A 15,599-nucleotide genomic window follows, 5' to 3' on the forward strand; every position below is an offset into this window, starting at 1 on the left:
AGGTGGACTCCCAAGTTGTAGAAACATCTCAAGGATGATCAATGGAAAAAGGATGTACCGGAGCTCAATTTGAGTCTCATAACAAATTGTCTGAATACTTAAAATAGGGTATTTATTTTGTTTTTAATAAATTAGCAATAATGTTTGCTTTGTCATTATGGGGTATTGTGTGTAGATTTGAGGAAAAAATATATGTATCAATTTTAGAATACAGCAGTAACGTTAACAAAAAGTGGAAAAAGTCAAGGGGTCTGAATACTTTCCGAATGCACTGTATATAGTCACATACACTGGATAGGTGCAGTAAAATGTGAGTTGGCTATACAGCACAATCAGATCTGGGACCAGGCTACATACTGATCACTGACTGGGCTACTTGTTGATGTGCAGGTGGATGTGTCAGGGGAAATCTCCCTGTGGCAACATGGCGGCTCAGAGCCTGGAAGCACCAGACTATTACTTTGTCATCGAAGTCTCAAACAAGTACGGCTCAAACTTTCTGCATTACATCTGTATATAGGGTGTAATTTTTGTCAATGTGTGCACACAAAAGGTCTGATTGCATATTAACTGGACAGTGCCTTGTGTTCTTCTTTAGGGGTATAGATTTGAGTACGTACTGTGACTATGCATTGCGGTTTATACTCCACGTGCATGGATTCCCATTGGACCCCAGCAGAGGCCTTTTCTACATGCTGGTGTGTTCCCTGTGTGCATCCCAAAATGGTACCCTATTCCCTATATAGTGCACAACTTTTTCTGGTCAGAGGAAGTGCACTAAATAGGTAATAGGGAGCAATTTAGGATGCAGAAAACATAACTCTTTCTGCACTGTTGTCAAGTATTACATTTGGTTGACCTGTCTTTCTTCCTCCAGATGACTCTGGCCACCATCGTAGGAATCCTCGCCTGCTTCATTGTGTATAACTGCTGCGGTCCAGGCTTGAAGAATCTGTTAAAGGCAGCCTACCATGCCACCAAGCAAAGGAGCCAAACAGTGCACGGTAAACTACCCCAAAACCTTATCTTTGAGAATTACCTGTATATTCAGTGATTAGTTGTTGACTGCAAACAGTCATACCTCAAAGTTAGTGATACAGTGCATGCTCCTTGTGAATGGGATTAGTAATCAACCGCTTACAGCAATCAAATTGTTCTGTTCAGATGTGACTATAAGAGTGAACTGTATTTCTTCTGACATTGTTCATGGTTTTATATCTGATGCTATGTACTGAAGAGGGTGGCATCTGTGTTTCAGAATCCGATGTCTCACTGGCACCTAGTATAGGGGATGGATTTTACAGATCCAGGGATTCAAGGCAGGGCTTAAGCCTAACATCTACTAATTGAAAGAAGAAAAATATCACTATAGTTCACCATTCACTTTATTAAAAAAAGAGGCAGTGTTAACATGGAATTTTAATTTGTTTCAGAATAGGAAAAGGTTCTTTGTTCTGAGGTCTAATGTACTGAACAAATTCAAATGTTTTAAAATAAAAATCAAACAATACACACTCTGGTAAAAAATCTTGCCCTCAATATTATCACTTAAGTTAAAGGAAAACGCTGGTCAATCTCATACATTTTGTTTACGATTCATTGGGTCATAGAGGGGACTTGGAGTGAAGACGTGACTGCAATATACACTATGCATGGACACAGAGCTAAGAGTTAAGTGGGGGGGGGGGGTAACAGGGTGGGTCAGGGTTTGTCCTAGTTGGCATGCTGTGCGGTTGAGAAACACAGCTTCAGTGTGTAGGGGTACGGACCACCTGGAAGAAAGGGGGGGAGGTTAACCAACTGTGGAGAGATGTTGTCGGGCCGGAATAATACATTATCATTAACTAGTCTGGGGTGAATTCCCAAAAACAAATAATTTTTTGCATTAAGATCATTGTTCCTTCATTTAGGCATGAGCCAACATCCGCAGCGTTTACCATGAATGCGATCTCTGTGAACGTTTGGTAAATTGCCTTTTAAAAAGGTTCATTGTTGGTAGGGTGGTGCAGCGCCTTCGGATGAATCCCGGACTGATCTTAGTACTAAAGATCATGTTTTTGGGAAAGTCACTCCTGAATGACAGACTAGTTACTGTGTGTTTGCTCACCGTTGGTATCATTAGCTGTGGTGTTGTTATCGCAGTCTGAGTACTTACTGGGGTTCTTCATCTGGTAGTGGTTCATCATGGCCAGAGCCTCCATGGCGTCGTTTATAGATTCCCACTCCAGCAGCCCGGATGAGCTCCGCTCACCTGTCGCGCCACCCGAGGTGAGAGATACACATTCCAATTTATTGACACTGCAACATCAAACCAATGGGAACTCACTCCAATTTAAAAGACCAGATACAACATAATTCATGCAAATAAAGTTCATATTACTCACTCTTTCCAGTGAAGAGTTTGATGTTAGATGGGTTCTTCACACCAAGTTCCTCACAGACCTGAAAGGATAGATAAAGGGTTTGTTCATGAGAAATGCATTTTCCACCCACACACAAACTAAGTAAGCCAAACTTGTCAAGTTCAACCCTCTAAGAGAACCAACAGCCCAATCCAAAGCTTCCAGCCCCCAATCCTCTCCAGTTGTCTTACCCCGTTGAAGACCTCCACGGAGATGTCGGGCTGCCCGTTGAAGAAGTGCAGGACGTTGCTTGGGTGCTGAATGCGGTTCTTGGCCGCCTGCTCCGGGGAGGTGAAGCGGTTGTTGCGGGAGCCATGGAAGTCCTTGAAGCTGCTGGAGCCATCCTCCAGCTCGTAGGACTGACCAGGCATGATGGCCTGCTGCTTGGACACACTGTGGACGGAGGATGGACAACATGTTGCATCAATGTGTTTATAGTCAGTTTCTATGGACATCAATGTGTATGCAGAGTTTGAAAGCAGCACTGACCAGACGTTGAGCTTCTGTTCAAACAGGAAGTTGTTGTTAAGGTGGCTGATGGCGCGGTCCACAGCGTAGCAGTCGCCCATCTCCACCATGGCTGCCCCCGGCTTACTCTTCATGAACTTCACCTGAAGACGGAGGGGGACAGGGCTCAAAAACCCTATCCTACTATCCAGTGGTGTAAGAATACTTTAAAAGTACAACTTAAGTCGTTTTTGGGGTATTTGTACTTTACTATTTATATTTGTCAACTTTTACTCCACTACATTCCTAAAGAAAATTTGATTTTCTCCAGTACATTTTCCCTCACACCCAAAATTACATTTCGAATGCTCAGGCAGGGCAGCAATATGGTCCAATTCACGCACCTATCAATATTATGCGTTGTCATCCCTACTGCCTCTGATCTGGCAGACTCACTAAACACAAATACAGCATTTGTAATTGAGTGTGCCTGTCTGTCCGTAAGTGAAAGTCACCCAGTAGAATACTACTGAAGTCATTTTCTATGAAGGTATTTTACTTTTACTCAAGTACGACAATTGAGTACTTTTCCCACCACTGCTACTACCCACCTCCAACATGACCATAGAACCTTGTTTTCACCAGTCTATACCCCCAGCAAGAACATAACCCTGAAGAGTCTATAACCTCCGCCTCAGTAATGCATCGTTCCCGTCTGAACTCACCCGCTCCACATTGCCGTAGAGACAGAAGACGTTGAAGACCCTGTCGGCGTTGATCTTTGCGGGCTCCAGGCCGTACACCATGACAACGGGGGAGTCAGCGTGGGCGCTGTAGTCACCAGGGGGAGGTGGGCCATGTCCATACCCAGGTCCCCCGTAACTGCCACCACGTCCGCGGCCACGCCCTCCCATCAGAGGCCCCATGCGGCGACCACCCTCGTAGTGTGGAGGAGGTCCGTAGCCGCTTTCATCATGGTAGCCGTGATAACCACCGGTTGGGCCGGCTTGTGAAAGAAATGGATAGACAGAGGTGATTGGGCAAACCGACTCAAACTGTTACTGGAGTCATTCTAGACATCCCAACAGAGTTGACCTGTGACGCTCATAGTACAATGAACGTCTCTGCCTACCATACTCTGGAGGATGGTCTCCTAGTAGAGCTGGCTGTCTCACACGCTTGTTGGGGTTGGCATTGGGATCTGAGGGCAAGAAACAGCAATAAAGTGAGCCCCTGACTCCTGATAAGACAGTCTATCAGTGTGTCAAAAGGGGCACATCTACAAACTATGGGGCAGTGCTGTGATTAACATGCACAAGAAGCTGGGTAGAGATATTGAGCGTGTTAAGAAAATCATATGTATTTGTTACCATAACTATAAAATGTAACATACTGGAGATTTGTAGGAGGATTTAACATTAGCACAGCAAATGGAATGGATACTCTTACACACTAATACTCTTAACCTCTCCCATTCGAACTCACACACCTTGTGAATTGTTCCAATTGCCTTCAGCGTCAGCATCTGTACAGGTACATACACATAGTCAAAACCAAAACAAATGATGTACAAACTCTAAACAAATATTCTTCTACCAAAATAAAGGCTCAATACATAAATATTATATTGTGCAGGATGTTCTAAGAAAGCCGACTAGAGCACAACCCTGTGGCAAAAACAAATTGAAACACTAACGGGCTACATGAATTAAGATACATTTTTAATTCAGAATTATTTTACTCTTTATTGAGCTATTAAATGTAGGCATCAAAACAACTGATTGATTCTAGCATGAGTTGAGTTTCCTAGTCTGACAACAAATGCATGGTACCCCACCCATGGGCCACAAAGTCTGAAATACAGTTGACAGAAAAACAAAAACCAGGCCTGGAATTTCATATTGCCATTGCCTGGAATGCTGGACCTATTTTGTGTGAACGAATATACTGAGTTTACAAAATATTAGGAACACCTTCCTAATATTGAGTTGAACAGCCTCAGTTCATCAGTATGGACTCTACAAGGTGTCAAGCATTCCACAGGGATGCTGGACCATGTTGACTACCACAGTTGTGTCAAGTTGGATGGATGTCCTTTAGGTGGTGGAATTTACCTTTATTTAACTAGGCAAGTCAGTTAAGAACAAATTCTTATTTACAATGACGGCCTATCCCGGCCAAACCCGGATGATGCTGGGCCAATTGTGCGCTGCCCTATGGAACTCCCAATCATGGCCGAATGTGATTCAGCATGGATTCGAACCAGGTACTGTAGTGTCGCCTCTTGCACTGAGATGCAGTGCCTTAGACCACTGCACGATTCAGGAGCCCAACATACCCCAATATTTTGTTTTGCCCATTCACCCTTTGAATGGCACATACACAATCCATGACTCAAGGCATAAAAAATCCCTCTTTAACCAGTCTCCTCCCCTTCATCTACACTGATTAAAGTGGATTTAATAGGTGACCTCAATAAGGGATCATAGCTTTCACCTGGATAGTATCATGGACTACCCAACAACAAACAAAGACATTTCCTAAAATGTCCTGCTTACTGTGATTTTACAAACTACGTCAGCTTATACATCTAACCGTGGTCTGCCTCAATGTGGAAAACTAGATATTTCCATGTTGCTGTGAGATTACATATTTCTATCTTAAAGAGCACTAGCAGAAATCTGAGGAGATTCCAGACCTGGAATTTGATGCATGAGTTTGATAAAAGTCAACGATTCACATATGGGGTTGACAAAGTCAATCACAACAAACAATTTACATTACAATCATTCTCTATTACCAGGTCAGTCATGTCTCTTTACATGTACTTACAGCACCAAACACGGAGAACACAGGATGCAGAGGGCAGGTAGGGGGGCACTCTTCAGCAAGGATCCTACCCGCCAAACCTGTGACTCCAGCTTCAACTCAGTTTCCACCTTTCCCCACCACCAGAGAAAGAGCATCCACCAATCTTCCATGCTTGGCTTCAAGTTGCCGTCGCTTTGTTTTTATGGGTTGCCATTTGAGGCAAATTTCCAGCTTACCGTGCTTTGAACGCAAAGCCGGAGGACATTTGCACCGTTTGAGGCGTGTCTTGTCGTCAGACACACAGAGCCAAACCTGCATCACACGGGAGGTGTTAGAGGTATCACTTACGGGCCAGTTCAGAAAGAAAAAAAAAACAACGCAGTAGAATCAACAAGAACAGCACGGAAAAGAGGGGAAATGGGAGGGGAAGGTAAAGGGGAAAAAACAGCACCTGAGTCCATCAATGCAGAGAGAGCTTTGGGAAAATGCTGAAGTTTCTATCAGTCTGCCTCTGTGCTTGTATGCTTGGCGGGTGTTTGATGCTTGTGTCTTCGTGGTCCCCTTTTGAGTTTGTGGGGTGCGTCTTCTCATGTAAGTGGGCACAGATGTGCTGCTTGTTTGTTTTTTTGTACAATAGAGGTGGTCCCCCCATGGCGAAGTGAAAGGCATCTAGTGCTTGGCAGTAAAATCATCTGGAATGGCATTGTCTGCGTGGTGGTGTGTTGTCATGGCGATTCAGCTTGGTGTGTCGTTGCCGTGAATATTCAGCTCGGTGGTGTGTTGTGTTGTTCAGCACAAGATGGGAGAGTGATAGCAAAAGGAAGCCCACACACCCAAGTCAAGAGATGGGATGGCATAGTGGTAGTTTGAGAAAAGAGTGGTCTCTCTCTGTATATTGTCTCAGTATGTAGTGTCATCTGTTCCCTTCTTAGGCTGTTTAGAGTGTGTTTAGAAAACTCCTCTGTTGCTCACTGAAGTGGTTGTGTCTGACAGTCAGATCCCGAGGGCTGGGAGGAGTGGCCTTATCGGCCACACACCAGACTCCCGCCCCCATCACACAATGTGTTTTGTCAAAAGGTGAGAACTTCAGCATTCTGGAGATGAGATATGCTGTACTTGTAAGAGGATGGATGGCTATAAATCTATTAGATCAGTCTGTGGTGGTGATTAATGCTGGGTGTCTGCTCACAATTGACTCTTGGAGTGTCTCAGGCCCTTATCGTGATCAAAACAGGACGGCTACTTTCCTCAAACCAACAGTGGGATAAAGAGTAAAATGTTTTTTCCTTGCAGAAGTGGAGAGTGGTGGTGGAAATTGGGAGTAGGAAGTATTGAGAGTTGAGGTTGTGTGAATTCCAGTGTCTGCTGCCCCCATTGTGTCCGATGTTTACTGAGGAGCTGGTTGGTTTGGAGTACCATGAGTCTGTATGAGTGTGCACAGTGAGGACACAATGAGGAGCACCTCTTTCTCACGGGGCAGCCAGCCGCACCTTAACACCTGCACATTAACAGGGACCGTCTAAACACATGGGACAGCCGTTCCTTTCACCTGTTACCTCAGTGTCAAGTGTCTGAAATGAAGATGTGGCCATGGTGGACATGAAACTACTAAGATAAATTCATTGTGGCTCATATGAGTATCTGAACTACCAAAAACAAAACTCACCAGGGTGATTAAATGGACTACCACTCCAACTAAAATTGTGTTACCTTTTGCATAAAAGGGACCAGGGCATATGGCTAAAAGCAAGGAAAATCACATACTGCTGTTGCACCGTGTCCCATTAGATGCCAAATATTCTGCACTTTAAGAAGTTGAACTAAAAGAGCAATGTATCTACCAAGCATCATACATCACTGGAATTCTATGATTTTATTTTCGCACTCATGGCAGCACAGCATCTCCAAATGGAGACAGAATGCCACAAGAAACCCTACTTGGATTCAAAACATCCATCCACAAATGGAGTAAACGACTGACTGACAGGTCGTAAACTGGACTTCTTGAAAGTTCCAGAAATACCATTGAACAAATGTCTCTGCAATGTTCCTAATGAAATAAAATTAAGGGATAATCCACCCCAAACCACTAAGTCTTATGATTAACAGTATTAACACTAATATATCCAGGACCTATATACTAGGCGGTGACAGAGGAAAGCCCCAGAAATGGTTAAAGACCCAAGTCATAGACCGTTTTCTCATCTACCGCACGGCAACGGAGCGCAAAGTCTAAGAACAAAAGCCTCCAACCTCTTACAGATACTTAAGGATAGGGGGCAGTATTGACAATTTCGGAAAAAATTTGCTCATATTAAACTGCCTCCTACTCAAACTCAGAAGCTAGGATATGCATATTATTAGTAGATTTGGATAGAAAACACTCTGAAGTTTCTAAAACCGTTTGAATGGTGTCTGTGAGTATAACAAAACTCATATGGCAAGCAAAAACATGAGAGAAATCCTACCAGGAAGTGGAAATCTGGATGCATGGGCTCTCTTCAAGTCGTTTCCTATTGAATACACAGTGACGTAGTAATAATTCCTACGGCTTCCACTAGATGTCAACAGTCTTTACAAAGTTGTTTGAGTCGTCTACGATGAACAGAGACTGAATGAGAAGGCTGGGAACTTGGTGAGGCAGGGAATGACATCACTTCTTGGCGCGCGTTCATGAGGGTGGATCCTCCGTTCCAAAACGTTTTTCAAGACACAGGAACCGTCCGGTTGAAATATTACTGAATCTTCACGTTCTAAAGGCCCTAAATATTGATGTTTTACAACGTTTAACATGTTTGAACGTCGTGACATTGTCCGCGCGCTTCCTACATTTGGAGTAGCTTACTGAACGCGCGAACAACAAGGAGTTATTTGGACATAAATTATGGACTTTATCGAAAAAAACAACATTTGTTGTGGACCTGGGATTCCTGGAAGTGCCTTCTGATGAAGATCATCAAAGGTAAGGGAATATTTCTAATGCAATTTATGATTTTAGATGACTCCAAGATGGCGGCTATCTGTATAGCCTAGTGTATTTTTCTGAGCTCAGTACTCAGATTATTGCAAAGAGTGCTTTCCTCGTGAAGCTTTTTTGAAATCTTTAATAGCGTTTGCATAAAGGAGATGTTCATCAATAATTATTTGAATGACAGTTTAATTTTGTATCAATGTTTATGACAAGTATTTTTGTAAATTGTGGCGCTGTTTCACCGGCAGTATTTGAGGGAAAATATTTTCTGAACGTCACGCGCCGATGTAAAATGCTGTTCTTATATATAAATATGAACTTTATCGAACACAAAATGCATGTATTGTGTAACATGATGTCCTAGGAGTGTCATCTGATGAAGATCGTCAAAGGTTAGTGCTGCATTTAGCTGTGTTTTGGGTATTTGTGATGCATGCTAGTTGCTTGGAAAATGGCTGTGTGGTTATTTTTGTCGATGTACTCTCCTAACATAATCTAATGTTTTGCTTTCGCTGTAAAGCCTTTTTGAAATCGGACAACGTGGTTCGATTCAGGAGAAGTGTATCTATAAAATGGTGTAAAATAGTCCTATGTTTGAGAAATAGAAATTATTAGATTTGGTTTTGAATATGGCGCTCTGATTTTTCACTGGCTGTTGATCCCGCTAACGGGATCGGAGCTGTAAGAGGTTTTAACAGCTTCTACCCCCAAGCCATAAGACTGCTGAACAATTAATCAAATGGCCACCGGATTATTTCAATTGACACCCCCCCATTTTTTTTTTTACACTGCATGGTCACCTCACCCCTACCTACATGTACAAATTCCCTCAACTAACCTGTACACCCCCACATTGACACGGTAACGGTACCCCCTGTATATAGCCTCTATTGTTAATTTGTGTTACTTTATATAAAACATTTTACTTAAGAAAATATTTACCAAATAAATGTAACCCTTTCTTGAACTGCACTGTTGGTTAAGGGCTTGTAAGTAAGTATTTCACGTAAGGTCTACTACACATGTTGTATTCGGCGCAGGTGACAAAGTTTGATTTGATGTGAAAAAATCTTTGAAATGTTTAATTTTGTCATAAGGTTGCTAGCAATGTGAAAATCGTTGTGGACTACAAAACTCTGGGCTGACTGGCTGGCTAACTAGCAAACGTAGCTACACACAATAACAAAGTCAATTTCATGTGAAGTAGCTAGCTAGCTGTAACATTGCCAAAACTACTATCAATTTAGGAGTCTCTCACCGGGTTCAGCTTGCAGTTCCTCTCTGCCCAGAGCGAGATGCTATGTTTCCCAGACACAGGGTGCATTGCAAGATGGTACTTGAAGGGGAAACTGAGCTGAATAACTTGGTACACTGTTTAGATTGAGCACATCTAAAATAAATATATACTTTGTCATCTTGATCCATATTAAATACAAATACCACCGAATGGCTGATTTGATGATCTGAAGTGCAGGTAATGTTTTTTTTTAATGAAATGTGATCGTGTGTTATCTCCAGTGACGAGAACCATGTAGCTATGACATGTTCCAACATGATTTTCCTGATTTCACAGACGGAGCATTTTAATTTTACCCCGATAGAACATAGGCTTTCACCAAATTGACAGGAGTTTAATTTCTGGGGTGGATTATACCTTTCACTTAACAACCCCCCCCACCTGGCAGGGAAACCTGGTCCATGACAACTACAGGGTCAGTGGTTGTCTAACTCCCCCTGGCTAGAATAGAAACCTACAGACACTTAAGCCCCAAGGAACAGATTTGAATGCCAAAACCTGACCTTAACTCTGATTGACTAATCAAAAGAAAGAAATACCCAGAACTGTATTTTGCAAACAAAATCTCCAATATGTTTAAGATTAACGGATGCATGGGCATTCCAAGTGAGACGCCTAGGGTGCAACACAGTGCTTGGGTGCTGACAGGAGCTTGATGTGAGGTTGTGAGGTGTAACATGCACTGCAGGGAATGTGAACCTGTGTGATGAGACCCCAGGTGCTTCACTGTGGCATAACGGGGAATTCATCAGTTTACCCATGAATGCATGCAGTGGTCTGCAATGCAGACGATTCAACATGCAAGAGCATGTGCTGCAAAATGGCTGCCCCTCAAGGTCACTCCTCGTGCCCTTACTGCGCGTCTGTGGTGTTGAGAGAGCATGAGGACACAGGGTGATGCGTCACAGACGTAGTGCCTCTGAACAGCTTCCGCTGCTTGCTGTGGTTGAGGCCCAAGTTACCGTGGAGCAGGGCGTTCAAAGGCACTACAGCCGGAGGCCTGGGACCCTACCCATCCCACAGTGTCATTAGAGCAGAAGGAGGAGAGGAAGGGTAGGGGGACAGCTTGAGGGGCCGTGGGTGTTTTACCTTGGCCACTCAGGTTGGGGTTTGTGTAGTCCCAGGTGTCCTGGTCGTTCTTGAACACATTGAGGCGGGTTGGCTGTGAAGACAGACATTCAAACATTTCATTATTTTGCCCATCACGGTGTTCCTTCAGTGTTTGGATGGACAAATGGAGATAAGCATGTAACCACTCACCTTGGCGTACTCAATCTTCAGTGTGCAGCAGCCAGAGTAGATGTCTGCCCCATTTAGAGAGGCTTTCGCCCTCTGGGCACTTTGCACAGAGTCAAATGTATGGGAAGTGAAGGAAACTATGGATAATAAAAGCATTCGCCTACTTTACACATTCCATGTTCACCTTGTCATTCAAAGCTCTGCTCACGAAAACAACGAGCACTTGTTACACAATTAGACCTATATCAAGAACAAATAAACAAATATTTACTAGCTGCCACCTGCAGACGACTTGTCAGGGGTGCTGACAGAAGCTTCAAGTGTGGAGTGAATTAAGATTGTGTGGCATGGACTGCAGGGAATGTGAACCTGTGTGTGGTGATGAGATCCCACATTTTTGAACAATGAGATTTTGAGCAAAGGATATTCCACCATGGCCTGAACTCCATTCTTCCTGAAGATGACGATCCTTTGCACAGGCCCACAGTTGTTACAGACGGTATACAGCACATCCTGCAGAGCAGAAAACCAAAATAGTTTGATTGAAGGCCCAGTGCAGGCAAACTTGATTTTCCTGTGTTTTATATACAGTACCAGTCAAAAGTTTGGACACACCTACTCATTCAAGGATTTTTCTTTATTTTTACTATTTTCTACATTGTAGAACAATAGTGAGGACATAAACTATTAAATAACATATGGAATCATGAAGTAAGCAAAAAAGTGTTAAACAAATCAAAATATATCTGAGATTCTTCAAAGTAGCCACCATTTGCCTTGATGATAGCTTTGTATACTCTTGGCATTCTCTAAACCAGCTTCGTGAGGTAGTCACCTGGAATGGATTTCAATTAACATTTGGGGAATTTCTTTCCTTAATGCATTTGAGACAATCAGTTGTGTTTTGACAAGGTAGGTGTGGTATACAGAAGGTAGCCCTATTTAGTAAAAGACCAAGTCCATATTATGGCAAGAACAGCTCAAATAAACAAAGACAAACGACAGTCCATCATTACTTTAAGACATGAAGGTCAGTCAATGCGGAACATTTTAAGAGTCGCAAAAACCATCAAGCACTATGATGAAACTGGCTCTCATGAGGACCGCCACAGAAAAGGAAGACCCAGAGTTAACTCTGCTGCAGAGGATAAGTTCATTAGAGTTACCAGCCTCAGATTGCAGCCCAAATAAATTCAAGTAACAGACACATCTCAATATCAACTTTTTTTTTTTAAACCTTTATTTAACTAGGCAAGTTAAGAACAAATTCTTATTTTCAGTTAAGAACAAATTCTTATTTTCAATGATGGCCTCGGAACAGTGGATTAATTGCCTTGTTCAGAGGCAGAACGACAGATTTTTAACTTGTCAGCTCGGGGATTCGATCTTGAAACCTTTCAGTTACAAGTCCAACCAGTCTAACCACTAGGCTACCTGCCGCCCCAGAGGAGACTGTATGAATCAGGACTTCATGGTTGAATTGCTGCAAAGAAACCACTACTAAAAGGACACCAAAATAAGTAGAGATTTGCTTGGGCCAAGAAACACGAGCAATGGACATTCGACCAGTGGAAAACTGTCCTTTGGTCTGATGAGTCCAAACTTGAGATTCTTGGTTCCAACCGCTGTGTCTTTGTGAGACGGAGAGTAGATGAACGGATGATCTCCGCATGTGTGGTTCCCAACGTGAAGCATGGAGGTGGTGTGATGGTGCTTTGCTGGTGACACGGTCTGTGATTTATTTAGAATTGAAGGCACACTGAACCAGCATGGGTACCACAGCATTCTACAGCGATACACCATCCCATCTGGTTTACACTTACTGGGATTATCATTTGTTTTCAACAGGACAATGACCCAACACACCTCCAGGCTGTGTAAGGGCTATTTGACCAAGAAGAAGAGTGACGGAGTGATACACCTGACCTATACCCAATTGAGATGGTTTGGGATGAGTTGTACCGCAGAGTGAAAGAAAAGCAGCCAACACATGCTCAGCATATGTGGGAACTCCTTCAAGACTGTTGGAAAAGCATTCCAGGTGAAGCTGGTTGAGAGAATGACAAGAGTGTGCAAAGCTGTCAAAGGCAAGCTACTTTGAAGAATAAAAAAATCTATTTTGATTTGTTTAACACTTATTTGGTTACTACATGATTCCATATGTGTTATTTGACCGTTTTGATGTCTTCACTATTATTCTACAATGTATTTCCACACTGAGGTTGGAATAATTCTGTGAAATTGTGAAAATGATAATGCCATTGTAGTGTAAGAGCTGTTTGAAAAGACCGGCAAAAATGTCAGCCTGTTTTAGTGGGATGGAGTTGGGGCCTGCCTGGTGACATCACCAGGTGGTAAATTAGTTAATAGACTAATGAGAAAGACTCCAAATCCCTCTGCCAATAACATCTAGTTTTCGACCTCCTCACTCAGACCACTCTGTTAGTCCTTGCAAAATTCTTGCTTGAGAAGTTGCTCTTTGCTATGATGCTATTTGAAATTATTTTTGGCTGTTTTTATTGAAAACAATCACAGTAAGGTACTTCATTCTTACCCAGAAATGATTTGATATTGAGACAGAAAAATTGCTGAATTGGACCTTTAACAAATGTGTAAAACAATGTGTTGCAGTGAGCCAAACAATGGTGCCTTGTCATAGCAATGAAACAGCTGCCTTGTATAACGGTGGATGTGTTACCGAGGTTATGGGGTAGATAGGGTTCATGATGGTGAGCAGAAGCACGTTATTGACGCTGCGTGAGTCGTCTGGGTCTCCGGGCCGGGAGATCTTCTGGCTGGTGGAGTAGTTGATGAAGGAGGGGTGCCCAGCGATGTAGACCTGGTTCTCAGCTGCGTAAGTCACAGCATTGCAGGATCCATTCAAGTCCTCGTACTCCACCAGGGCCTGGCGCTTCTTGGGCATCATGACCACATAACTGTGAAGAGAATGGAAGATTGAATAATTTAGTTTCTATGCACTGCAATTAGGATAATGGGCTACAGGAACAAAATACATCAATGGTGCTAAATCTAAAATCTATCCAGTCCAAGTGTGTTGGACAGTCACCTGATGGTCCCGAACTCCTGCAGGGCTTCCACTAGATCTGCTTCCATGATGCCATCAACAAGGCCCCTGATGTGGACCACCGGGGAAGGGAGCGTTTTATGGGGGTCATCATAGCCCTCCTTACAAACAAGACAAAAAAGTTAGATAAAAAATAAAAAACTACAGATGACCATACCACGATAATATACACATCCCCAGGGTGTTACCAATCAAAACCAACCCGCCATTAATGACAGGCACCCCCCCAGGGTACCAAAAAAATCCTAAACAATGATGGGTTGATATGAACAACACATAAACAGAATTTATAGAGTAGTGGGGGGCTTTGCATAAAGCCTGATCTTCTTGAAAAGACAAGCCCGTGCATAAGTGAGTGGAATGGCTGCCTGCCAGAAGATTGTTAGCTGGCTAACGCTTGTCGTACATTCCACGTAGGCCCAAAATAGCTTACGTTACCCCATACAAACAAGTGATATCATCACAAGGTTCTGCCCAAATGCATTGTGGTGTTGGAAAATACTCGGAAACAAGTGTACTAAATTAATGAAAATGGTCACTAAGTATCTTCGCTTGGTTTTATTGATGGTGAGCCTGATGACAAACCTAAACTTAAATCTTCACCACACAACGCCAACGTTAGCTAACTAGAAACATAGCTAGCTTCATTAGCCGCACATTTAACAAAAACAAACAAGTTAACAATGTTAACATTTAATATAGTTTATGATTTTGTATACAAGCTTAGTTGAACAAGCAAAAACGCCGGTTTTGAGGCTAGTTCTGCTAGCTAATTACAGTAACGTTACCATAGCTAACTAGTTCCGCCTAGCTTAGGTTCGCTCATGTTCAGCACTCATATTTTGCACACTTGAAGTTCCAAAACGCTGACTATTTTTGTTTTACTGATGCATGCACCTTTCCTTCCCAACGAAGTCGCGAGTCAATGCTTACCGTCGTCATCCCGTCTTCGGTTTTCTGTCTTTTCGTTGCTCTGCCACCCTCGTTGTAGTAGCGACCTGCTGCGGCGGCCATGTTGTCCCAGACAAACCCTCAAATGGAAAATCGCAAACCCGAGTGAAAAACTACAACGTAACACAAAGGAGCTCGAGCACACTTAGTGGTGAGTGATCCTTCAATCTTTCACAACAGACCAATCGTGCGAGTGTGATACATTTTCCCTCCCCTGGTGTTTGGACGGTAGAAACATTGATAGAAAGGAGGTGAGCACTGGAATGTTGCATGTCTAGTCCCTTGAATATTTTGGTTATTCGATGTAGCTAGCCAATGTTATATCACATCAGAATTAATACGTTATGTCTATGGAACGTTAGCTGGGGATACTTCAAGCACTACCATTACCAAATC

At 42.9% G+C, this 15,599-nt stretch overlaps 2 protein-coding genes across 7 annotated transcripts in view; one reads left to right on the top strand and one right to left on the bottom strand.

The window, feature by feature from the left end:
- Positions 1-1,579, top strand: part of LOC106603651 (cation channel sperm-associated protein subunit gamma) — a 31,171-nt gene extending 29,592 nt beyond the window's left edge. Inside the window, exons 27-30 of the mRNA XM_014197569.2 lie at positions 391-483; positions 599-698; positions 878-1,004; positions 1,259-1,579. Coding sequence (XP_014053044.2) covers positions 391-483; positions 599-698; positions 878-1,004; positions 1,259-1,350 — 412 coding nt within the window. The 3' untranslated portion in view covers positions 1,351-1,579. The remainder of the gene's footprint in view (positions 1-390; positions 484-598; positions 699-877; positions 1,005-1,258) is intronic.
- LOC123723661 (heterogeneous nuclear ribonucleoprotein L) lies at positions 1,368-15,470 on the bottom strand. Of its 6 annotated transcripts, none has more exons than XM_045717256.1 (14): positions 15,186-15,470; positions 14,235-14,353; positions 13,866-14,103; positions 11,595-11,680; positions 11,189-11,285; positions 11,018-11,090; positions 4,339-4,374; positions 3,982-4,050; positions 3,575-3,855; positions 2,892-3,013; positions 2,594-2,795; positions 2,385-2,442; positions 2,108-2,251; positions 1,368-1,772 (listed from the first exon to the last, which is right to left on the bottom strand). In XM_045717256.1, the coding sequence occupies exons 1-14, from the start codon at positions 15,264-15,266 to the stop codon at positions 1,714-1,716; spliced, it is 1,665 nt and encodes a 554-aa protein (XP_045573212.1). In that variant the 5' UTR covers positions 15,267-15,470; the 3' UTR covers positions 1,368-1,713. The 6 variants fall into 6 exon arrangements, with proteins under 6 accessions (XP_045573212.1, XP_045573215.1, XP_045573214.1 ...); XM_045717259.1 differs by having other exon boundaries at positions 2,156-2,251; positions 15,186-15,469; XM_045717258.1 differs by having other exon boundaries at positions 2,156-2,263; positions 15,186-15,469.
- Between the last annotated feature and the right edge of the window lie 129 nt (positions 15,471-15,599).

This window comes from Salmo salar, chromosome ssa04 (assembly GCF_905237065.1).
Source record: "Salmo salar chromosome ssa04, Ssal_v3.1, whole genome shotgun sequence".
NCBI lineage: Eukaryota > Metazoa > Chordata > Actinopteri > Salmoniformes > Salmonidae > Salmo > Salmo salar.

Coding starts and splice junctions, on each gene's coding strand:
- LOC123723661 (XM_045717255.1), bottom strand. CDS start 15,266: ATGGCCGCCGCAGCAGGTCGCTACTACAACGAGGGTGGCAGAGCAACG. Junction 4,051..4,338: donor CAATTGGAACAATTCACAAG/GTGTGTGAGTTC, acceptor TCTTGCCCTCAG/ATCCCAATGCCAACCCCAAC. Junction 3,856..3,981: donor AGACCATCCTCCAGAGTATG/GTAGGCAGAGAC, acceptor TTCTTTCACAAG/CCGGCCCAACCGGTGGTTAT.